Below are 23,897 nucleotides of genomic sequence, written 5' to 3'. Positions count from 1 at the left end.
ATTTACTATACCAGGATCCATAAATCATTTCTGACTTGACACTTCATTAAGTGCATAGTTTTAGCAGTATACCAATACTGTACAGACTTGAATAAGAAAATGCTCCTCCAAAGAGCTGTAACATGCTGCAGGACACATCTGTTTTCCAGGTACGAAAGTTCCGCCTGAAGAATCCACACATATTAAATTTCAAAGCTAGATAATGTATACTCATGAGAGACATAGGTTGTCTTCTTTTTTCCAACGATGGGAGGTTTTAATGGACATTATTTTACTTAAATGTTATAAAATGTAACTTCCCACTTTAAAAGCATTTTAGCAATATGTTTTAGGATGGAGATGGAATGATGTATTGATACACATATGATATGTCTATACATACGATAACAATGCGATAATAATACAATAATAATGTTAGTAATCTTGCATCATGTGATATGCAGGAGACCTCACTGTACATCTGAAACCTAACTGGCACATATGCATGCAAAGCTTCTGGTGTGCAGGATCGCCTGGTACCTCTTCCTGGAGTTCAACAGAGCACCTATCATCTGAAGATTTCCACTGACAACTAGATCCTCTGATGGAACCAGCAGCTTAGCAAGTCTCTTGTAAGATGGAGGAGCTGTTTGGGTGAGGAAGGAAAGGGAACGAAAATGTTTGCTGGGAAAAAAGGAGGAAGAAAAAATATAAACTTACTAGCCTTTTAAAGTCCGAGCAGGAGAATTCTTGTCTGCCTTTATACTGTAATGAAAAGTAAATTCTGCTCATCCAGTAAATTCATATATTTAGCCCCTTGTTTACAGGTTTTATATGCACACCTCCTGATAGTCCCAATGACACATGGTTTCCTCAGGTACACCCAGATTCTCCTTCTTGCTCCATCAATGCTTTCCTTATTCATGAAATACTCATTTTTTTTTCCCCCTTGTATATTGATGTAGTTTTTGTGAGAGGCTAACTGTGCTAACAATGGTTTTGGTCAGTAATATGGGGATTTAGAGAAGTTCTAGTATGGGGATTTAGAGAAGTTCTAGTAGCAGTCTCTCTTGTTCTAGGGAGCCCAAAACTGGATGCATACACCAGGTGTGGCTTCAACAATGCTGAGCAGAGCAGAGGATCACCTCTTTTGACCTGCTGGTGATATTTTGCCTAATGCAGCCAAGAGTACCATGAGCCGCCTTAGCTGCAGGGGCATGTTGCTGGGTCATGTTCAACTTGGTGTCCGCCAGGATCCCCAGCTCCTTTTCTGCAGAGCTCCTTTCCAGTTGAGTGGCCCCCAGCATGTACTGGTTCCTCAGGCTGTTTATCCCCAGGTGCAGGACTTTCCCTTAGGGCTGTCTAACTTTCATATAGACTTTATAATTGAAGGCTACTGGTTTAAGCTTTGAAGCTGGTTTTAAGACAGTATAGTTGCTTTGGATATAGGATAACTTCAGATCAACTCTGCTCACCAGTTTTCTTTTGTTTCCTCTATGTACTATAAAATTATAATCAAGTATTGATTGTTGAAATCAGTAAAACTTAAAGGGTTTTAAAATATTGCTCAAATTAGGAGATTACAAAGATAAAGGTAGTTTCCCCCCTTCCAATTATATATATGCATACAAACAAAAACTACAAAATGGTCCCAGCCTTGAAGATTGTCTAGACAACAATAAAGCAAGAAACAACACTGGAGTAAACAACAGGGAAATATTTGCTATTCTTTCTCCTTTCTGTTTCAGTCAATCTTCCCATTTCCTGCCCCTTTTTCTGAAAATGCACTAGCCATATGATCAGCGACTTGTTCACATGCAGATTACCAATGGCATACTTCCTTCCCCTCTCTTCCCAGTTAAACAGTCCTATCTGAGTAAGTGCTTTGGGGGTTAAAATAGGAAGTACAGACTGTGCAATTACATACGTAACTCCTTTCCTTGAAAGGGTGTGGTCTACTTCTATAAAACTGACATTTGAAGGTATAGAAGGTATAACACTTATTTTAAAGGTTTATTTGCCAGGAAAATCCTGTAATTGTTTATAGCTTCCGTCTCCAATTCCAAAGAAGCGTGTTTTTGCTGATTTCTTCATCAGAAGATTCTGATGCTGTTGGGGAAAGCTGGACAGGGAGGCTCACCCATCAAGTTTTATCATCTGCCTAACTGACAACTCCGGATCCAGGTAAAGGAACTATGCTTCTTTCCGGGGAAAGCAAAATAGAAGGGTCTGCTCTCATTCAAAGACTTGGAAGATGTTAAGGGGTCTCTTAACTGTGATGATTCTTTAAGGGCTCAGCCAGCTGTTTCTGGTGTCAAGAACCAGCATTCAGGAATCTGAAAGTCAGTAAGAATTTAAAAGGAGCTCTCTCCATGCTCCCCTAAAGTAGAAAAGAGCTAGAGACTACATGTTCCCTGAGTACAAGAGTGTCAGCTTTGTGAGCTGATTATACTTTTGAAAGAGCAATGAGAGACAGCCAAAAGTGCTCGAATTCCAGTATTAAAGAAGGTGGTCCATGGTCTTTCAATCACTCAATCTACTCTGGATCTTGGCAATCACCAAAACAAAAGAAATAGTTTATTTGGATGTATTTGTACAATTTGCAGCTTGTTTGGGGAGTAGCTGAAACAGTAGCATATTGAAGAGAAACCTGAAAGCGAATTAATATGGAATTTCAACTCCTATATGTGGTATGTGGTTGGAAAATGTATTTTTAAGGAAAGTAAGAAAGCAAAGCAACACTGGGGTTCATTATGAAGGCTCTAAGCATGAAGAGCAGAAGGATGAATGAATTTGAAGGATGAGTTCTTTTCACAGATTAGGACTGTTTCTTGTTAATAGTCTTAGCTGAAAGAATCCCTGCGCTTCCTTGGAAATGCACATTTACTTTTTCATTCTCTGGTCATATTTCAGGTTCACAAAATAAGACAGGGTTTTTGTCCTAAAGTAAAGACTTTATAAAAGTTCTTTCTGATTTTTTTCACAATAAATGTGTTGTAGTTCTTTCTTTCTGAATGTCACTTCAACACAGCATAATGACTAAAGTTCCCTAATTCAGTTTTACTTCTCTTTACATGAAATGAAAACAAGAAGCTCCACAATAAGCTGAAAAAGAGAGTTTGCAATTAAATCATTTATATTCTGAAATAGGATCAAACTTATGTGCAAAGGACAGTATGAACATGAAAGAGATTTTCATCATTTTGCTGAATCTGTCTTTGGTCTTCAGTGACCAAGCCATTAATGGTGAGTTTCAAATTTATATTTTCTTTTATTCTGCTTTTATTCCCTCTCTTTTTATAGCTGTCTCCTTTCAGCTGATACTGTTCCTCATTTTCTACTTTCTTATGCTACCATCTTGTGTGCTGTAGGAGAACAGGTGTCTTGCTCAAATGCAGACAGTCTGCAGACAGGTTATATTGTGGCTGGAGATATGAACAGGTGAAATGCTGAACAAACAGAGGAAATTAACAAGTTTATTGCTTAATGAGTGAATAGGAAGGAGGACTAGACCGTGACATAGCGGTATGTGGTTCAGATGGTAGAGTATGAGAGTAGACATAAGTGGGCAGGAAGAGGGTGTGGGTGTTTGGGCTACCAACAGCAACATCCAAAAGACTGGATCTTCCTGTGGAACTGCTGGTACTTCCTGCTTTCTCTCACTATTTCTATTTGTAATCAGTGCTTTTTTTTTTTTCTTTTTTTTTTTTCCTGGATTCCTTTCTCAGGTAGTGTCTCAATGAAGAGCTTGAGCTGCTACAATGACTACAGCTCACAGGTGACGTGCAAATGGAAAGAGCATATAGAGGCTCATGCCCTCCTTGGTATGACACTTTACCAAAGGGATAGTGTTCAGAAGTAAGTACCTGAAATGTACTGTGCTGGATAAAAGTCCAGTGAGAACTTGGACACATCTTGGAATCCCAGGGGTTGGCAGTCAGATTTTTGGAAAGTGGCCTCACCTCTTCCTGTCATTGAGTTGAAGTAAAAGTTGTGCTTGCTGTTGTCTTCTAGAAAGAGAAGAAATTATTAGGTTGTGATAGGGGATCATATTTTCAATTATTTCTCCATGATTTTGTTGTGGAACATGGATAGCAAATATGATGGGGCGTATATGTTGCTATTCCTGGGGTGGGGAAGGTCATGTCAGAACAAGAGTGGGTTTGAGGGTTGTTCATGAAACTAGCAGGGAGGAGACATTTCCCCAGTTGCTTTGCCTGTTTAGGAGCATCACAGTATATTTTTGATCTGTTCTGAAGAACTTGAATAGACTGTGTCTGTGAGACAGCAAAAACCGTTAAGTTCATCTGTGCTATCAATCTTTCTCCCAGAGATACTGGTCTGTTTATAACAGTATCTCTCTCCTACGTCTGTTTCCTTATGAAAAGGGAACTGAATCACCAGACTCAATCAATTGTGAGGATAAGAAAGGACAGAGAGGGAGGAATAGTCAAGGAAGATAGGAAGATAAAGATGGAAAGCTGAGAAGAAAATGAATTAGCAACTGCAGATACAGGAAGGAAAGGGAAAACTCTTGATTTTGTTATAAGTAAGAGAGAATTCATATACGTAAAAGCAGCTGAAATCAGTTGAAGGCTTTGGAACAGGACCTTGAAACTAATATTTCTGAAAAAAAAGATGATATAACATTCTTGTACCTTTGGAAAATGCTCTGTAATGCTTATATGATAGAATGTTTTCTGTGGATCATACAGGAAACATGACTGAAGTGAACTAATCAGATAAGCAGCTATTAATTGTGGACAGCTGAAATCAAAATGGCCAATGATTAAACATGGTCAACTCACAGATGAACAGTAGTTGACTAAATCCCAAACTATAAGCTGGTGCTGATGGGCAGATAGAAATATCATCAAGGCTTCACATCCCTTGGGCTGACTCTCTTGTTTAAGGGCACAGACATGTATGGTTGATCCCATCCATACTTCAGGAATATCCCTAGTTTCCTTGCCAATACCCAACTTTTCAAGATATCAATACTGCTGGATAATCCTTGCTGGCATATGGTTGGCTAGGAGATTCCATCCTATCCTTCAAGACAGTATTTGAGCTCATTTATACACAGTACTCATCTGAACGGGAAAAATGTAATATACTGCACATGAAGCCATAGGCTCAAGCAAAATTCCAGAGGGTATGAAGAGAAGCAACACATCTCTCCAGCAGCTTAGCTTACTGCAAGCACACAAAGCTTATCCTCTTTTGACTAGTTTAAAGTATTGTTTTTAATCTTTAAGATGCTCCTTGGCCTGATAAAAGACTATCTAAATTCATGCCTAATATTCGGGATGAAATCTGTAACGAATGCATAAGGTCCCTTGACAGAACCGAACAGGATATAGAAGTACATTTTGGTTGTAGAAAAAAATTATGTGTCTTTCCGGGACTGCAAAATGAATTTCTTCAAGAAGCTAAGGATCTTTGGAAACTTTATCACATTTCACTCTAAGTAAAAGATGCATTTTCATGATATTATTTTTCATCATATTATTTCTCACATAAAAATATGAGATTATTAAGAGTTAGGCTAAAAACCCCACAAAAGTAGACCCATACCAAAATATAAGATTTCACTGCATATTTTGAAATGCAAAGGCATTCAAGAAAAATCCTGGTGTTAAAAATGTTAGTCATATTAATTGATGCAAAACAAGAATAATAGATACAGTGATAATGAGGATATAAGTGTCTAAGTAAATTAGGACAACAGAATGGGATGGAATTGGTTTCAGACATTTAATTTTGCATGAACAATATGTTTCCAAATCAGATCTTTATAGATCACTTCCTCTTTACACAGCGAGAGCAAGGAGATGCTTTGCAAACGTGAGACAGAAAGTGCCTTACCTGAGACTTCAGACCCCTACATCCTCTGGGTTTGTCAGAAAACTGTAGGATATTTTGGAATAGGGATAAAGGATATTTACAGCTTCAAACCTAACAAGATTCTTGAAACACAACTAAACGTTCATCTTTTCCAAAATGGTAAGGAATTAATGCCAAGTTCTATTTTCAAATGAATATTTGAGATCTTTGAGAATGTTTTTGTAGATCAGTCAGGAAGTGAATTGCAATTCGATTGTGAAAACGGCCAAACAGCTCTACATTGAGAGGATGTGGCAGGGAGGGGAAAGGGCAAGATTCTGGGAGCGGCCAGACATGGAAGGGGCTCTCAACAAGCAACTACTTGCTGTAAAATATGATAAGATACTGTGGAAATGGGGAAGCTTAGCTAGATATTTTCTTCCTCCCTTCATGTCCCTGTCTCAATTCACATGTTGCACCTTCACCTTCCAGTTCAGCCCCTCCCGCCGCAAAACCTCTCAGTCAGAGAGAGTTCAGGAGACTTCTTGCTGACCTGGACAGCAGCTGAAGGAAGCCAAGGGCTGGGCAATGCACTGGAGTATGAAGTCACTTACAAGCGGGTGTGGGAGTCCTGGGAGGTAAGAGTGGAAGAGCTGGGCTGTCCTGACTTGGGTGACACCCTCTGGGGCAGTTGAGGGCTTGTGGTAAAAGCTGTGCAAACGAGTTGAAATTTATTTTACCCTGAACCCCTCCCAAATGAAATTAAAGCACTTTTCATGTGTAGTCCATGGGATGGCTCATGTGGGAGAAAGGCAAAATACATTTGAAACCACGACAAGTGTCTTGGGCAGATTACACATAGTTCTGAGCTGGGCAGTGCTGTGACCCTTGTGTAGCTGGTGCTGGAGCCAGCCAAGGCTCTGCAAGCTGCAGGAGCTGGTCCATCTGCTGGGCTGGGTTGGAGCTGGCCATGCCTGTGCCTTGTCCTTCCAATGTCATGATGGCAGCATGCAGGCAGAAGCCCTGTGCAATGGGAGTGAGGAGCGCTACGTGTCAGCATGTGCGTCACCATCACATGCATGGGATTGCTTGGAGGTGCGTCCTGACAGGCACCTCCTTGCTCCTTCCCTGCCTTCTCTCCACCTCTTCTCTGTTCCCGATTTGTCCTCCCTGCTAACAGAAGGCTGCATCGCGCTTGCTCTCCAACACCACACGTTGCCACCTCAGCCACCTCGTGCCAGGGAGCCGATACGTTGCCCGTGTGCGAGCCAGAGCGGAGCAGGCCAGAGGCTTCTCTGGGCCGTTCAGCGAGTGGAGCACGGATGTGTCCTGGGAGACCCCTGAAGGTAGTGTGGGTCAGAGTGGGGCTGTGCAGGGGTGGGACAGCTGGCTGAGAAGCCAGGGCTGGGGGATGTGGTTTGGCACGATGCTGGCAGAGCATATGGCCCCAGGAGAATTGAGGCATCTGCTGAGAAGGATGCAGATGGTACTTTGTTTTATCTTTTCCCCCATTACAGTCCATTTAAGTTGTTCACTTCAACTTAGCTTGGCAACAGTGAAATGATTCATTTAAGCAGAAAAGGAGACTCTTTGTTGGGCCTTGTGATCCTCGTTGGTCCCTTCAAACTTGGGGTATTCTGTCATTCTGTGACTGTTCTTTGTTTAACCTTACAAGGAATAGGAATGGCACCAGAAGTCACAGGGATGGTCCCTTCTAGTCATTGCTTTCTTTCAGGAAGCCTCAAAATTTGTTTCAATGGGATCTGCCTAGTGATAATGAAATGGCTGTGCCCCTCCATGGGTCTAGTGCTCTCTATGGGGACTGATTGTGTTTTGGGATGTGTCAGTCTTGTTTCCACTTGGATGGACAGGTATATTATTCCAGAAGATTGTGGAGAAGTTTGAAAAGGAAATAAGAGCAAGTCTCCATCTTGCCTCTTCCAGAGTGTTTGGCATTTCCATCCCATTGGACAGACCTTGTTCACGCAGACCCAGACAAAGGCTTTCACTGCACTTTCCCTGTCACTTAGCTTGCTCTGATCTTCTGTGTAGGCCGGGAACGCATTCAGCCCAGGAACCTTCGCTGCCTCTTCAATGGTGCAAATCTTCTGACGTGCAGCTGGGAAGTGAAGAAGGTGATCACCACCTCTGTCATCTTTGGCTTGTTCTTCAGGGCCACTCCAGCATCCGCGTACGTGATCTGCCAATGGCAGAGTGCCCATGCCTCTCCCACTGAGCTTGTGCTCTGTCCCATTCCCGCTGATCTCAGCACAGCCTCCTTTCTCCCCCCAGGGAAGAGGAGTGCTCTCCCGTGTACGAGAAGGCCTTGCCCCACATCCCCTATGTGGTGCAGAGCTGTGCGATCCCCGTTAGCAACATCAGCAGTCAGAGCCGGTACCACGTGTCTGTCCGGACCAAGACGGAGGAGAAACTGATTGAAGCCTACAAGAACAGTGAGCTGCTGTGTCGTGTCTCGCTTCTGCTGGGAGTTTTCTGGGAGGGGTGGCTGTGTGGGCAAGTGGTGGTGAGGAAAAGTGGGTGGGAAGGAGAAAAGCTGAGCTGGTGAAGAGAGGGTCTGGACAAGGTGGCTTGCAGGTGTGCAGTTTCTCAGTGTCACTTGCTGCTCTCAGGATGGTGGCAGTAGTGGAAACTGCTGTGCAGAAATCCTAGAGCTCTTCTGTGAGCAACTGTCACCACACTGAGTTCCCTGCAATCAGAATGTCATTGTCCTTTGCCATTGTCCCAGGTGACAGGGAGCTGTAGTGAGAGGTGTTTTTTGGAAGTGTGTCACTGTGTGATTTTGCAAGAAGCTCGTGGAGCTCTTGGGGTGCAGTGTCCCCTGGAGCACTGGATGAGGTAGGACTGCTCTGCTGAGTGAGCTGTGCCAGGTGGATTGTCTCTGCCTGCATGCATCTGGAGGTACCGGTGCTGTTCTTTACAGACCAGAGCCGGGGAGAGCTCCTGCATTGTTTGAAGTTACCAGTTAGTAGCTCCAAGAGAGCTGAAAGTCTCTGGGAACATGGTGGATGAGTATGGACTTTTGAAATATCATTTCACTGCTTTTTTCAATTTAGAAATTACTGTCAGCATTAATGGATATGGATCTTCTGTTATTTAATGGATGCACTGGTTTATGATATTTGACTATAAAATGAAGATATGGGGAATTAAGAAGTGTTAGAAAGCTGAGACTTATTGCATTCCACAACACAACCTGGTTTTCAGTCTCTGCATACTACCCACAGTGGTGAAAGGGAGTGCAGGATCTGGATGTTGATTTGTATTCTAAGATCTCCTCTGTGTCATAGTTAAGGTCCTACCACCTGCAAATGTGTCTGTGAAAGCGACAGAGAACCAGGAGTATGAACTAAGGTGGATAAAACACACTTTTCAGTACAACTTCATAAAACAGAAATACCAAGTCCAGTACTGGAAACACAACCAGTATGATGAGGTAAGTCACAGGAAGTGCAGTAGTCCTGGATTTCTCCCTGCTGGGTGAATGGGAATGACAGTTCTTCTCACCTCTGTGATTTGTGTTTCTTTCTTCTCCCCAGGCCCCGCAGATATTAAATATCAGCAATGATGAACCTCCCTTCATCTTCACCCTGCAGATGCTGTCACCGTCTACAAAATACAGGGGAAAAATGCGTGCAAGGGTGAATAGTCTAGACTACCAGAGCAGTTGGAGTGAATGGAGTGAGGAGTTCAGCTGGGAAACTGAGAATGGTACTTTTCATATGGGCTGATTTTGTAAGGTTTTGTGGACTCTTAGTGGATGAAATATCTCTATAGAAACATATGATTCTCTCAGTGGATGTTGAAGTTAGACCCAGCCATGAAATAGGTATGCTTGCTAAACAAGATAGCTTTCCTGTGTGCAGCCTTACAGAACAGCAGTAATGCTAATGAACGCAGTGAGCAGAATTGACCTTGTAATCATCTTTCCTACTTCTCTTCACAAGACCAATACAGCCAGCTGTAAAGTTTTCCAGACTGAGAATCAAGCAAAGATCCTGCCCAAAAGATCATCCTTGTTTCTTGATTCCAATAGTCCATTCTGCTGTCAGGGACTGAAGAGCCTGCAATTGCAAGAAGACAGAGGAATAAAAATCATCAGCCTTTTCTATTTACAGAGTGAATATGGGGTTTTGTAAAACACCTAGTAGAGTGTACTGGAGATACAGACCTTAACATGTTTTTTGTAGTTTCTCAACTTAAAAGCAGAATGTCTGCTATCAGAATGGTCTTGTGCCCAAGTTATATGATCTTATATAATTTGTCCTGATGAAGCTTGAAGTAGTAAGAAAGCAGCTGGGGCAAATTCTTCTACTCGTGAAGAAGTTGGTGTCTTGTTCATGTTCAGCTATAGCTATTAGCAGAGGAAGCTCAGGAGAATCTCTGAGACTCCCGTCTCTCCAGCACTGTACACAGTAAGGCAGACCTAAGATGCCTGAAGATCCTCCTAGTGTTCATGGTGCAGTAAGTTACCTAACCAGCTTTTTATTAGCATAAGTTGTTTTCTCGGATGTCAGTAACAAATAAAATAGAATCAATAAGGAAACAATGAACTCCTTTGGTCATCAGTAAGGTGTTCAGGCTACATTTGGTCTCTCCCACCTGGGAGGGGATCCCAACAGTAAGAAGGCCTGTTTGCATCCTGTGCTGTGCCACTTGCATTTCTCTGATGTGTTTGTGTGGAGAGTGACCAAAATGCAAAACCTGTTATGGGAAGCAGCCCCTCTGTTGGTGGCTCCCTATTTCTCTTTTCTCTCTTTCAGTTCTGTCACCAGTGCTTCTACCAGTGATGCTGCCAGTTCTCATCATCACTTTGCTAATAATTGCTTCTTACAGCTATAAGTATTTCCTCAGGTAGGTTTGCATCGTGAGGAGGAGATTTAGCAGCGTGTTGGCCATGTGAGTGGAATAAAGTTGTAAGGCACTGCTTGTGCAACACGAGAGTGGTTTGTGTGGAGGTGAGCCTTGGTGTGCAATGGGCAACCTGGTGAGTGTTTGTGTGCAGGTGAGAGTTGGGTGGTGGCCTGCCAGAGTGTGGTGGTTTTACCCAGCTGAGCAGCTGAGCTCCACCACAACCACTCTCTCACTCCCCCTCCTCAAAGTGTAAGGGTGAGAAAACATGATGAAAACACCTCAAGGGTTGAGATAAGGACAGGAAGATCACTCAACAATTGTCGTCACGAGCAAAACAGACTCAGCACAATGAGATTAATGAAATTTATTACCTATTGCTAACAAGCAAGAGCAGTGAGAAACTAAAAACAAATAATAACTAAAACCACCTTCCCCCCAATTCACCCTTTTCCATCTCCTCCCCCTGAGCGCTGCAGGGGAACGGGGAATGGGGGCTGCAGTCAGTCCTTGACGCTTCGTCTCCGCAGCTCCTTCACGGTCACTCTCTGCCCCTGCTCCACATGGGGTCCCTCCCACGGGATGCCGTCCTTCCCAAACTGAGCCTGCAGGGGCTGCCCACAGGCAGCAGCTCTTCATGCATTGCTCCCACACGGCTCCATACCACGGGGTCCATCCCCCAGGAGCAAACTGCTCCAGCAGGGTCCCCCACGGGTGGCAGCTCTCCCCAGACCCCCTGCTCCTGCGTGGGCTCCTCTCCACAGGCTGCAGCTCCGGCCCGGGGCCTGCTCCTGCGGGGGCTCTCCATGGGCTGCAGCCTCCTCCAGGCCACATCCACCTGCTCCACCGGGGGCTCCTCCACGGGCTGCAGCGTGGAGATCTGCTCCATGTGGGACCCATGGGCTGCAGGGGGACAGCCTGCTCCACCAGGGGCCTCTCCACAGGCCACAGGGGAAATTCTGTTCCCTGCCTGGAGCGCCTCCTGCCCTCCTTCCTCTCTGACCTTGGTGGCTGCAGCGCTAGTTCTCACTCCTCACTCTCCCAGTTGCTGTTGCACAGCAGTTTTTGTTCCCTTTCTTAAATCTGCTCTAACAGAGGTACAGACAACATTGCTTATTGGCTTGGCTCTGGCCATTGGTGAGTCCCTTTGGAGCCTTCTGAAACTGGCCCTTATCTAACAAGGGGTAGCTGCTGGGCTCTGCTCACAGAGGCCAGCCCTGCAGCCCCCCACTGCCAAAACCTTGCCATGCAAACCCAATACACAGGGCCTTGGCGGTGCCTTGCTGAGCAGAGCAGCATGCTGTACGGGGCACAGTTTCTTCCCCTTGCAGCCACATTGAGAGGCAAATCTTGAAAATCTGTGTTGTTGTTGTTGCAGGCAGAAGAAACTGTGGGAGGAAAAGATTCCGAACCCCAGCAAGAGTCTGCTGATCCAGAGCTACTTGGAGGTAAGAGGGACCTGTACCTTTTAAGGTTCACTATCTCTCTCTTTTATTCATGATTCCCAGTAATCTTAAGAATTCTCTTTCTCCTCACCTATAATGAACAAATATTTGATTAGTCTCTTCATTATTTAGGAGAAGTTCAGACCCTATTTAACATGTGTAATCATACATTTGTAGTAGTAGACATCTGTTTGTTAAACATTGCACATTTGTTGTTTTGCTATAAAATGGAATTAGACATTGCAATGGTCTAACACATCGGTGCATTGTAATGGTTCAACACATCATTTTTAAATAGATGGGAAAAAACTAGACATGGATGCTCCTGTGTATGCTTTTTATATACCCAGATAAAATGGATATGTTTATACTAAAGTCTCATGTTAATTTCTTTTGCCTGATATTTGAGTAAAAATGGATTTTTTCCCCCACTCTGAGAAGCACCTTGATAGTTTTGGTTTCTATTCCTTACCTGTTTCTTGATCTACAAGCACTCACTGCCTTAGTTTCACAGTTTTGACACTTTTCATCCCTGCACTGAATCACCTTATCCTAAGTGTTGTAAACATCTCAATTATTCTGTTTCTCTGGTCAGCTAGTACAGATGACAGACACTAAACCCCTATAGGTGAAATATTGCCCAGAGTGTCACATATGATGCTGTAGAGCAGACACTACACAAAGCAATAGCTTTGATGTTTATTGTGGAGAGAACCTGCAACGTTTCTATGAGTTCTTTAAGAGAACAGCTTCAGACCCCTAAGCTATGTAAAGTTAGGTCAGTGGCAAGGCCTTCAAAATGGGTTTTAAGCAGCATTCTTCTGGAAAACAGAAAGTACCTTCTAGTCATACTACAGCATCTTGCCAGATGCTGTAGGCTCTGCTACTTGTTTTCATTGTCCATGAGAACTGTATGTTTCTTGACTCGGCTGCTGGTGATACACTTCTTTTTCCTCATGTCTGCTTTCCCTTTTTTTCAGAAAGTGCATCTAGGAAACTGGCTGACAAACAGCCAGCTGGACTTCAAATACAACCTTCCAGAGAAGATGGATCAGCCTAGCTTTCTTCAAGTTGTGGACAGGTGAATGAACAGCACATTATAGTGACACTGTGAATGAGATGCTCAAAGAGCTCCCTAATTCATAATTAAGTGTTCTGTCACCACGAAGCCTGTGCCAGTTGCTTTTGAGCTTGGGATACGATTTTTTGCTATCTGGTTTAGTCAAGATAGAAACCAAGTCAACCAAGAAAGATTCTTCTAACCATATGTGTAGCTACTTAAAATTTTGACTAAGCTTGTGTTTATATTTAATGTTTACCACAGGAATATCTCTCATGAGAAACTTTTAACTGTTCCCCATTCAGGCAGATGAAGACTTCGGCAGAGTCCCCTGAAGGGCAGGCTGGAAAGACAGAAGTTTCTCCTACTGCACTGGACCTACAGAATCCATACCATGCTTTAAATGTGACAGAGCGTGCCCCAGTTGTCTGCCTAAGTCGGACTGCTGGTCGTTCCTTTTCTGTTTCAAGGAGAAACAGTGCTGATGCAAGTACTGCTTCCCAGACAGCAATCACTTCCTTTGCTTTCAATGGTCCATACTTGTACAGCCCAGTGACGTCCTCCCAGCCTGAGATGCATCAGCCCCTGGATGTGACCCCGAATCCAGTGGGAAACCAAGAGAAATCAGTGTCCCTACAGTATGTGACCCTCCCAAATGAAGTCTGTCCCCAGGCTCCACGAAGACAAGAGCAGCCAGGAGCAGGTCCTCAGCAGCCTTTCCTGCTCCCAGATCAGAAGGAAACAATGCAGCACCTCAATGATGAGAAAGAAGTCTCACCACTCCCCCCAGCTGGTGGGCAAGGCACAAATGTGAAAGCAGAAGAGCAGAAATCTCCAAAGGCTCTTGGCTGTGCCCCATCCCTTCAGCAGTGCCCCTCAGAGTATATTGCCACAGACAGCCTGTTACTGCCATCAGCCAGTGACTCCACACATCCGCCACTTGCCACTGCTGGGGAGTTGCCTTGTGACTCACAGGAGCCCCAGCTCCCCAGTGACCGCTCTTGCCATGAGTTTGCTCCTGGGAAATCTGGTGTCACGGTCCCAGTTTCAGGTCAAGCCCCAATCTTTTTTCCTGAATCTCACCTGAATGCATTTGGGGACTACCTTGTTGTCCCTTCAGGTCTCCATGGACCTTCAGAACCCACAAAGATTTCTTTGCCTGTCCTACAGAAAGGAAGCACTCTTCCTAATGAGCTGCCTTTGTCGGAGGGTAATTTGGTGGTGTTAAACCCTGACAGCACTGAGCCAGTTTTCCTTTGCCAGGTTGGTGACTATTGCTTCCACAGCCTGAAGTCCAGTGAGAAAGTGCATATGAGCCAGGAAGACCCCCAAGTCAAGAAACCTAATGAAGCCAGGACAGCACCCGGGAAACCTCTATCTGATCATGAATCCAACACTGGCAAGAAAGAAGATGTGTCAAAAATGCAGGCTATTCAGCTTTTCAAAAGCCTGAAATCAGATGATTACTTCTCCTGGCAGCAATCTCTGAGGATCAGAGAAATCTGTTAAAGGAGCAAATATCAATGAATACCAAGGCTACATGCAACTAAAAGAGATTGCAACTATCTGATAAAAAGGAACCCTCCAAGCTAGGAGCAAATAAACAGCAATTACTTCTTCCAGCCTCCAATCCAATGTGTTGGAAATGACTTTCATCCATTTCAGTGAATTTCAGCTTGATCTCATTCTCAATGTCCATCACAGTTTTGGCATGAAAAACAATCCAGATATTTGCATTTTGAGATAGCTGGTGTTTTTTGAACTTTTTGGCTTATACACAATGAACAGATTAACCTCCTCCTGGTCCTGTGACAGGTCACAATCATTTTACCATAATACCAGATTGCCTGGAGCAAAACTCACGGCAAGAAATGCAGACTTTACAGCATGAAATGCTATCAGATTAAGATTGGTTTGGAAGCCTTGTAAAGAAAACTTATATTCTTTCAAGCAATGTTGTTATCTTTTGTGTGAAATAGATCTAAAAGTCATCAAGGAGCTTTCATTATCTCTACCTTTCCACTGGTGGCATGGAATAAGTATTATCCAAGATGAAAAAACAATGGACAGTAATAGAAGCGTAAGTCAGAAATGAGAAAAAAATTGTTGAAATCCAGGAAAACTTTCTTAAAGCTAAGGTGTGATGTATCACAGTGTATTCTAAGAATAAGAAGGAAACATTACTGAGATACATTAAATTGGCTCTAGGGAATCATGGGAAAGATATATTGCTTGAGAAAAACCCAAGGACTCAACAATACAATGAAAGGAAGGGAGTGAGTCAATAACAGAGAATGACAGTGGAGAAAAGTTGTAAGCTTGAGTCTGATTCAGCTTTTCTATTTTTAAATGTTAAAGTACTATATGATTTTCTTTTAAGTTCATTGGGTGTTTATGCATGATATAATTAATCTTAACTGTGTGATGTCTTTTTTTTCTAATAAGCTGTACTGAGAAAGAGGAGACTTTTTTTCCAGTAAGTGTTGCATGATAAGGGCACAGAAGTGCCACTCCGTGATAGGTAAAAGGCTTTGGTTTCAGAACTAATGTGGGCTTGCATTCCACAAAATATCTGCTTTTCAAATATATAACTTGAACTAATAAAAATTCTATCTCTTCCTACAATTTTTTTCCTTTCATATGTTAAGAATGTTGTGCTTACAATATCATTACTATTAGCTCATCTGAACAGACCTTCTAAAATTCTGTTGGTTCAGATATGTCCCCTATGAGGTAGGATGTTTCCTTCTGACCTTGCTATGTTATTTGGCAGAGCTAATGAGAGGTAGTTCTATGTTTGTGCCAGCTGATTCCTCCTGCTGGTTTAATTGGGCAGTGCTGATGAGAAATTGCAGAGAAATGCATTATTTTTTCATAATTTAAATCCTTACAAATACCATTTTAAATCTGAAAGATGCACAAATTCAATCTGATATTCTTAATGGCAGAAGGCAGACAGTGGCAGCCTCTGATAGAGAATACTGAGGAACACCTTAAGGGATTTTCAATTTTTTGGTAGTCTCTTTGGCCTTTTATGAGTAGCAAAACCAATTTCTTCTAAGCTGTATGACTGTGCTCTATCTAGGCGGGTCCTAAAAGGAGATGTTTTATGCAGGTTTGGTATCTGGATTCAGATCTCAGATATGCATCCCCTTGCTGGGCCTTGAATTGCTGTGGTTTTAATAACCTAGAACAATAGTCAGTGGGACAACTTCTACTCTGCTCAGGCCTTTTGGATGAAGTTCATTTGCATTGTGATCAGTACTCTGAATGCTATCTGTTCTTTCTGTCCTTATGCACTTCATTGGGCATGTCCAGAGGCTGCTCTTGGAGGCAGGATTTATAGGTACAAGGACATTTATAGATAAAAGAACATGACCCCACAGAGCAACATTTATGATCTGAAGATTACTACAGGAGCTTGGAACTTGTAGAGTAGCATGCCATTTTCAGACTAGGGGAGCTGAACAGTGTTTTTCATCAGCAACTATAAAAATTATTTTAGAACAGAATGAATTTCTGCTTTAGGAACTCTTCGTGCAATATCCAACTAAGCATCATTAAATTAAATATGTAACAGACAATGGAAGCAGAACCTATGGCTAACGTGTGCTAGGGGAGTTCATTTATTACTGGGTTACAGAATCAAAGCTTCCATAAACTTTAGCTGTTGATCCTATGAATCTTACATTCCTTTCTGCACGAGGCCTAGCTGCAGTGAGAGTGATAAAAAGCATTGTGCAATCCTGCAGTCTGGTGGCTTAGGAGCTGTTGTGAGTCCTCGGTCTTAAACTTCCTGATCAGTAGCTGAAGCCACAAAGTTACTGTGCAAAGGGAGGTTGCTGCTACCTTCTGTGATGCTAGGTACTGATATGAGGGAGAGGAATCATCATTCTGATGACTCAGGAGCCAATTACAACATGCTTCTCTGTTCAGGGTTTCCCACTAAGAAGTTCCAGAGGGGCTCCTCACCCTGTGTATCTGAGAGGCAATTAACTTATGTTTCTTATATAGCCAAAGAAGGAAAGGTAGGCATCTCAATTAATACTGTAAATCACCTTTTACAACTCTTTGACTATTTACATTGAATACATAGACATGAAATCATTGCAATCCTTTCCTTACTGTATGCTCAAGCATCAAAGATTGTCTGTATTTTAAGAGCAGGCAATTTTCTCTTTGTTGCTTTCAAGTAATTAGTTTATTATTCCTTTTTCAGAATCTTTCTCAACTGGAAATGTATTACCTGTATTTGCATGAGACTAGGGTAGTAAGTATATTGTGACCTCAATAGTTCTAATTAAGATCCAAGCTGAACTAGTCTGTTGTTCTGTTTCTGCTAATCTGGGTGTTGCCTTTTATGTAAGGAAGGAAAATGAAGGTGAATGGTTTACTAGAAAAGGAAACTACAGTGGAAAGCCCTTCATGGCCTCAAAGAACAATAGCTGGAGAATTTCTGAGAAACCTGTATTTCTACAGGGTAATGGAAAACAAACCCAACCCATCCCACCAATCCTTGTATAGTTTCTTGTTCATACACTGTCAAACACATTTGTACACACAGTCTTATTCCTATAAAATTGCAGTGAACAATCTCTGCCTCTTCTCCTCCCTCCCTACATGCTCCCTCTGTTCTCACTACAGAATGGCAATTTCCTTAAAAAGAAATCCTCAGAGTCATGTTCTGTAACTGGTGAATATCTAGCACAATGACTCCAGTGACGATTTTGGCCCTTTTTACCTCCTTCCTATTTGCTGCCAGTATTTGGTGTTCTCCAGCCTCAGTCATAACTACTCCTCATATTACACTGTGGATGTTTCACCATGGGGTTAAGTGGGTGGACCCAAACTCTGCAAACTTGCTCCCATGAGACAGGTCAAAAGCTTTGCAGATTCATTGTGTCCTTTACAGTTTGTTGATAGAGGAATGTACGGTCCTCATTGTTGAAGGCTAAATTGTTTGTTTAAAATAGTAGGTGTTAAACTATCTGAAATAATTGGCTGACTACTTCGTATTGTTCTTTTTAAAAATGTTCCAGCTCCGTGTCCACAATGTGCACTTTTTGAGCTGAGTACTTTCTGCATCTGCTGCAGCGTACTTCTAACCTGTTTGTCTTTCTTCTGCATTCAGAAGTACATGGGACATTGATGAACATTTTCAAATTTATTTCATTCACAAAATCATAGAATCAGAGAATGGATCGGGTTGGAAAGGACCTTAAAGATCACCTAGTTCCAACCCCCCTGCCATAGGCAGGGATGCCACCCACTAGATCAGTTTGCCCAGGGCCAAGACTCATTGGAGATTCACGATGGATTCATGATGCTGTTTCAGCATCTAAAGACACCTGGTTCTTTCTTCCCTTCTACATGGAGCAAAGGCTGTAGTATAGGAACAAATGATGAACACACTGGGTCTAAACAGTCATGACATATCGCTGTATTCTGTCTTTGCCAATAGCTTACAGTGGATGCTTAACACAAGGGTGTAGTAAGCACAGAAAAGTATACAGCAAATCATTAGATCCTTAAATGATATCTTTACCTGTTGTCTGGCCCAGAACCTTCTTGAGATGGAGGTTACATCTAAGCTGTTGAAGATAGTATGTACTTATGGCTCTGGCCTTTAGAGATTGAGCCTTTGTAAAACCACTTAGTTTTTGGCTTCATAATGTCTATTCATAAAGCATTCATCAGTTTCTTTATAAATAAAAACATTTAAACAAACAAAACAACAACCTCTTTTTTTTTTTTCATTTTGATTCATTTTGTGCCAGTTGCATGGTAAATTGTTCTTTTGTTCTTGTTCTATAAGAATCAATGAATGATCATTCCTTATTTACTATCTCGCTCCTGTTTGTGATGCTATAACCTTCTGTCATATCACCTCTCACTTGTTTCTTTTTCCAAGCTGAAGAATTACAGAGTAATTAGTCGTTCTTCATATTAAACCCATATTCCTGATAATACTAGTTGCCCTTGTGCACCTTTTATGTTTCTACAGAGTATTTTACAATATTCTTTCAGAGATGAGATGACAAGAACTGAGTATGGTATTCAAGAAACATGTTATTTAGCCAGTCAATGATAATTGGACTCTCTCATTACTATTATTATTACTCTGCTCTTACACGTTCTTTGATCTTGTTGTAAAGTTAGAATTATTTTTCTGTCACATGAATTACTGTGCATTTATTAACACTGAATTTCATACCCTTTTTATACCTAGTAACTCAGTTTCTCCATCATCATTAGATTTGAGTACCCTAGATAAAGCTTTCAGTAAACCTCTCAGTAACCCTCTCTTCCAGATCATTTATAATTATGCTGAAGATTATAAATTCCTGGAAGAACTCACTTAAAGCTTTTCTCCAAGATGAAAACTAACCATTAATTTCTCTCATTTGTTTTCTGTCTTTGTTTGACTTTAATCTACATGAGAGCTTTTCTTTTATCCCTTAGTTTCTTGCGACAGCATTTTTGAGGGACTTTGTGAAGCTTTTTGGAAATCTAATATACTAACTGCATAACCCTGTGTTTGTTTGCTCCTGGAGTTCTTCTAAGAACTCTTCTAGTTTTGTGAAACATCTCTACAAAAGCCATGTTAACTCCTCCACAGACCATTAGGTCTACTATTTCTATTTTATATCATGGTTTATATCAGGTATTCAGTACAAAAGCCAGACAGATTGGTCAGTAGTTCCCTGGATTCGTCTCTGAGTGCTTCTTAAAAACTTCCATTTGGTACTTCCTTTTCTCTGATATTGAGACCTACTTCTGGTGGTTTTACTCAGCTGAGCAGCTGAGCTCCACCACAACCACTCTCTCACTCTCCCTTCTCAAAGGGAAAGGGGGAGAAAATATGATGTAAACACCTCAAGGGTTGAGATGAGGACAGGGAAATCACTCAACTATTATTGCCATGGGCAAAGCAGACTCATCATAAGGAGATTAATGAAATTTATTACCTATTACTAACAGGCTAGAGCAGGGAGAAATAAAAAGCAAACCAAAAACACCTTTTCGCCATCCACCCTGTTCTACGTCCTCCCCCTGAGCGGCACAGGGGAACAGGGAATGGGGGCTGCGGTCAGTCCCTGATGCTTCGTCTCTGCTGCTCCTTCACGGTCACTCTCTGCCCCTACTCCACTTGACCTTCATGGCTGTTTCTCACTCTCCCAGCTGCTGTTATGCAGCAGATTTTTTCTCCCAGAGGTGCAAAAACCATTGCTCACTGGCTCAGCTCTGGCCAGCGATGAGTCCCTTTGGAGACAGCTGAAACGGGCCCTTATCTAACAAGGGGCAGCTGCTGGACTCTTCTCACAGAGGCCAGCCCTGCAGCCCCCTCTACCAAAAGCTTGACACGTAAACCCATTACACTACTCAGGCCTTTGATTTTTTGCTGCAATTACTTGTTCAGCAATTGCATTTTAAGTTTCCTTATAGATTTTATTATAAGAAAGCAAATTGGTAAGACTGTAGGTTATGCAAGGCTTGTAAGGAAAGTAATTATGTCTTATTAAACCAATAGATTTAGTTGGAAATAATCACGAAGTTATCATTTTTCTTTACCTGTCTTGCCTCATTTACCTTTTCAGAAGATTGAGGCTACAATAACCCTGCCTTTATAGTGTAGCTTGATTTTCAAAAGGCCTAAGTTCATTTTTGAGTTTTTAAATGATTCTTTTAACAGATCCTTTGTCACTGCAAACATTTGACCTGTTTTACAGCTTCTTGGGCTTATTTTTTGCCAGTTTCATTATTTTTATGTATGCCCTCAAAATATTATTGTAGTAACCTTATGTCATTTTTTGTTTCAACTTGTACTAGGTCTTGTATATTGCTCAGGACTAAATCACAGCTTGTTTTTTTTTTCTTGTGAGTGCTTTCGGAAATAGCTCCAAGAAGCAATCATTTATAGTGGCTAATCTGTGCCTACATCCATTCTGGGAAATAAACTGTGCCAGGGCTGATTTCTGGTCATAAGGGCAAATGACATGGAGTAGTCATGGAACATCAATGTATACAGCCTCTTTTCTCTTGTAGTAGGAGGTGGCCTTTTTCACACCATGTGTTGGATACTATCCTTGACTTGCTCACTGATATGGATAAAAGAGGTATTAAAGAGTTTGACAATTGAGTGGAGCCTGTGATCTCGTTCCAGAGCTCAAGCCTTTGCCTTGACCAGGCTTAGTCAACCAGTGCAGACAAAGCCTGTGCCATGGTGCACTATGATATTTACCTAGTCTTGAATGATTGTGTTGTCCATTGTTATTGCTGGTCTGTCCTTCAAGCTCTTTGCCTCTAGCATTTCACTCATCTCATTTTGGTCAGGTGATTGGTACCATACTGTTCCTTTTAACGTGGAATGAAAGTCCACAGACATTGAAATTCTGTAGTAGAACACACAACAGTAGACATATTCTGTTGAACACAGTATTTTCTTTAGCATTCATGTGTAAGTTAAAATGAGTCTTCTTGTACAAAATGTATTTTCTTGTATTAAAGTTCCACTGAATGTCTTCCTTTCATCAAAATTCCACAATCAAAATTTTGTTTTAAAACAAAAAAATGGGTATTCCCCAATGGTTCTGCCATTTAAACCATACTTTAAAATTGAAACATCTGTATGAAGGTATTTGGACATTTGTCTTGATCTGGCTGCCTGTTTTTATATGGTCTGGTTACCTGGGATATTAGCTATTTTATTTTGTGTGTGTGTATGTGTGTTTTTTACCCATTACCTTCTGTTTTATTGATTTTTTTCTAAGTCATGGGCTTTTTTTGTGATTTCGGGCCACACAGATATATCAATTTGTACAATTTACTTCTCACATCTACCATGTTTTTCTTGGTTCTCATTTTAAAATTTTCTCCTAGCATTTTTAACCTTAAATGTCAGCAGCACTGATTCTATTCTGATTGGATGGAACCCATCTTCTATAAGCTTAATCTATTTCAAAAATTTACCAGATACTGGTAAATACAATCCCCTTTTACCTACACAGTTTAATCAATCATGCACTGAGCCCCTGCTGTCTGACACAGTGTATGTGACTAGGACCATTTTGAAAAATGCTCCTTTGTAGGTCTGCATTTTTAGACTCTTGATTTAAACTTTGCTTTCAGGACCTCTCACCTGCTCATCCTCTGTTGCTAGAGTGGATGTGGGCCATAACCATTGTTTTTTTCTCAGCACTTGGTAAGAAAATGTCTAAATTCCTCATGATAAGTGCCATCTTTTCAACTGTGTGGACTTTTTCTAGTAAAATGTTTGTTCATGTTTTTAATTTACTTTGTCATGATCCTGCTTAAATTTGTTAGCAATGAAGGAGATCTTTTCCTTTTTCTCCCCCGGAAGGGAGCCCTTCTAAGTAAAGACACCCATCAACCTGTGCACCACATGATACCTGTTGGGTAACTTGTGGCTAGCACTCATATCCAACAGATTCACTTTTTGATAGAGATCTTTTTCCTGCAGGTGAAGACCAGTTCCAGTGGGTTAGGTCCACTCTGCCCACCCAGGGATATCTGGCTACTGCCCTGCCTGTGGTATCACATGCCAGACAGAACTTCCCTTGAGTGCAAAGTAACCTATGGAGGACCTACAGAGATATGACAAGACCCATGCAGGGTCTAAAGGATGATCTGGCTTCTTTCCCATGTCCTTACTTGGAGCTGAAAGGCCTTGACTTGGCCATCCAATCAGTCAAGGTATACCTTATTTTGGGTTAAAAGATTTTAACTGACTAGCAAATATCCTTTTGGTGTCTTATCAGTTCATGATCTTGGGTTTTCTGAAGAATTAATTAAAATCTTTTCTTTCAATCTCAACTTCACCAAGCATTGCAGAAGCCATGATAAGCATCCTTCTGACAGGGAGATCCTTCATGCCTAGGGAAGCCAAAATCTAATTTGGAGTAAATTAAGTGAGAGGAATAATGAAGTATTGCTTGGAATCACACACGGTGTGAATAAAAAGCATGAAAATAAGAAAAAGCAATTACTTACGAATGACTAGAGCAACAAGAGACACAGTCCATGGGCATTCACTACCAATCCTTATTTTTCTCCACTGAGGTTTCTGCACATAAGTGGGTTAATTCTTCTACCCACTAAGAAAAAAACATGAAGGGATAAGCTTACAACTCTTTTTCATCTGTAAAAAGACCATAAATGGAAGGAGAGTACATGTGGGACTGCAAAGCTAAACATCTCCAGTCTCAAGTTCATGTGTATAGACTGTGTGCAATGTTCACTTTTGCAGCATATCCTGAAAATTACTGCCAAGGAGTTTCTGCTTCTCTTTGGCTTACTCTGTTTTGTTTTGTTTTGTGTGTTTTTTTTTGTTGTTGTTTTGTGTTTTTCCCTACCTCTTTTTTTATTTTTGTATTTTAATGTGCTTTTAGCTGCCACTGATTCACAAGAAAGTGTATATGCTGCTGAGTACATAATCTAAAACTGCCCAAACTCTGGTACTTTCAATGGATAAAGGTAACGTGAAAAACTTTCCCTTCCCAGAGACTGCACAGTCTAGCTTAGAGAAAGCAATAAAAAACTTCACTTCCTCCCACTTCTTTAGATGCTACCACTCTTCTTCCTAAGATTAAAAAGATCTAAATATATGTTAAACTACATTGTCTCCATATGAGTGTATTTTCTTCACTTCTACCAATGCAGTATGATATTATCACTTAAATTACAGTATGCAAGCAGAG

At 41.7% G+C, this 23,897-nt stretch overlaps 1 protein-coding gene across 2 annotated transcripts; it reads left to right on the top strand.

Moving 5' to 3' along the window:
- The first annotated feature begins 1,769 nt into the window (after positions 1-1,769).
- Positions 1,770-15,797, top strand: LOC121063878 (cytokine receptor common subunit beta-like). 2 transcript variants are annotated; one of them, XM_040544792.1, is made up of 14 exons: positions 1,770-2,163; positions 3,070-3,225; positions 3,708-3,837; positions 5,801-5,985; positions 6,298-6,443; positions 6,986-7,151; positions 7,858-7,996; positions 8,098-8,258; positions 9,114-9,259; positions 9,363-9,534; positions 10,587-10,677; positions 12,053-12,122; positions 13,100-13,200; positions 13,485-15,797. In XM_040544792.1, the coding sequence occupies exons 2-14, from the start codon at positions 3,156-3,158 to the stop codon at positions 14,686-14,688; spliced, it is 2,781 nt and encodes a 926-aa protein (XP_040400726.1). In that variant the 5' UTR covers positions 1,770-2,163; positions 3,070-3,155; the 3' UTR covers positions 14,689-15,797. The 2 variants fall into 2 exon arrangements, with proteins under 2 accessions (XP_040400726.1, XP_040400727.1); XM_040544793.1 differs by having other exon boundaries at positions 1,872-2,163; positions 3,073-3,225.
- Positions 15,798-23,897: the final 8,100 nt, after the last annotated feature.

The sequence above is a fragment of the Cygnus olor genome, chromosome 1 (genome assembly GCF_009769625.2).
Source record: "Cygnus olor isolate bCygOlo1 chromosome 1, bCygOlo1.pri.v2, whole genome shotgun sequence".
NCBI lineage: Eukaryota > Metazoa > Chordata > Aves > Anseriformes > Anatidae > Cygnus > Cygnus olor.
This window is presented reverse-complemented; position numbering and strand designations above follow the sequence as displayed.

Coding starts and splice junctions, on each gene's coding strand:
- LOC121063878 (XM_040544792.1), top strand. CDS start 3,156: ATGAACATGAAAGAGATTTTCATCATTTTGCTGAATCTGTCTTTGGTC. Junction 3,226..3,707: donor CAGTGACCAAGCCATTAATG/GTGAGTTTCAAA, acceptor TTCCTTTCTCAG/GTAGTGTCTCAATGAAGAGC. Junction 3,838..5,800: donor CAAAGGGATAGTGTTCAGAA/GTAAGTACCTGA, acceptor CTCTTTACACAG/CGAGAGCAAGGAGATGCTTT.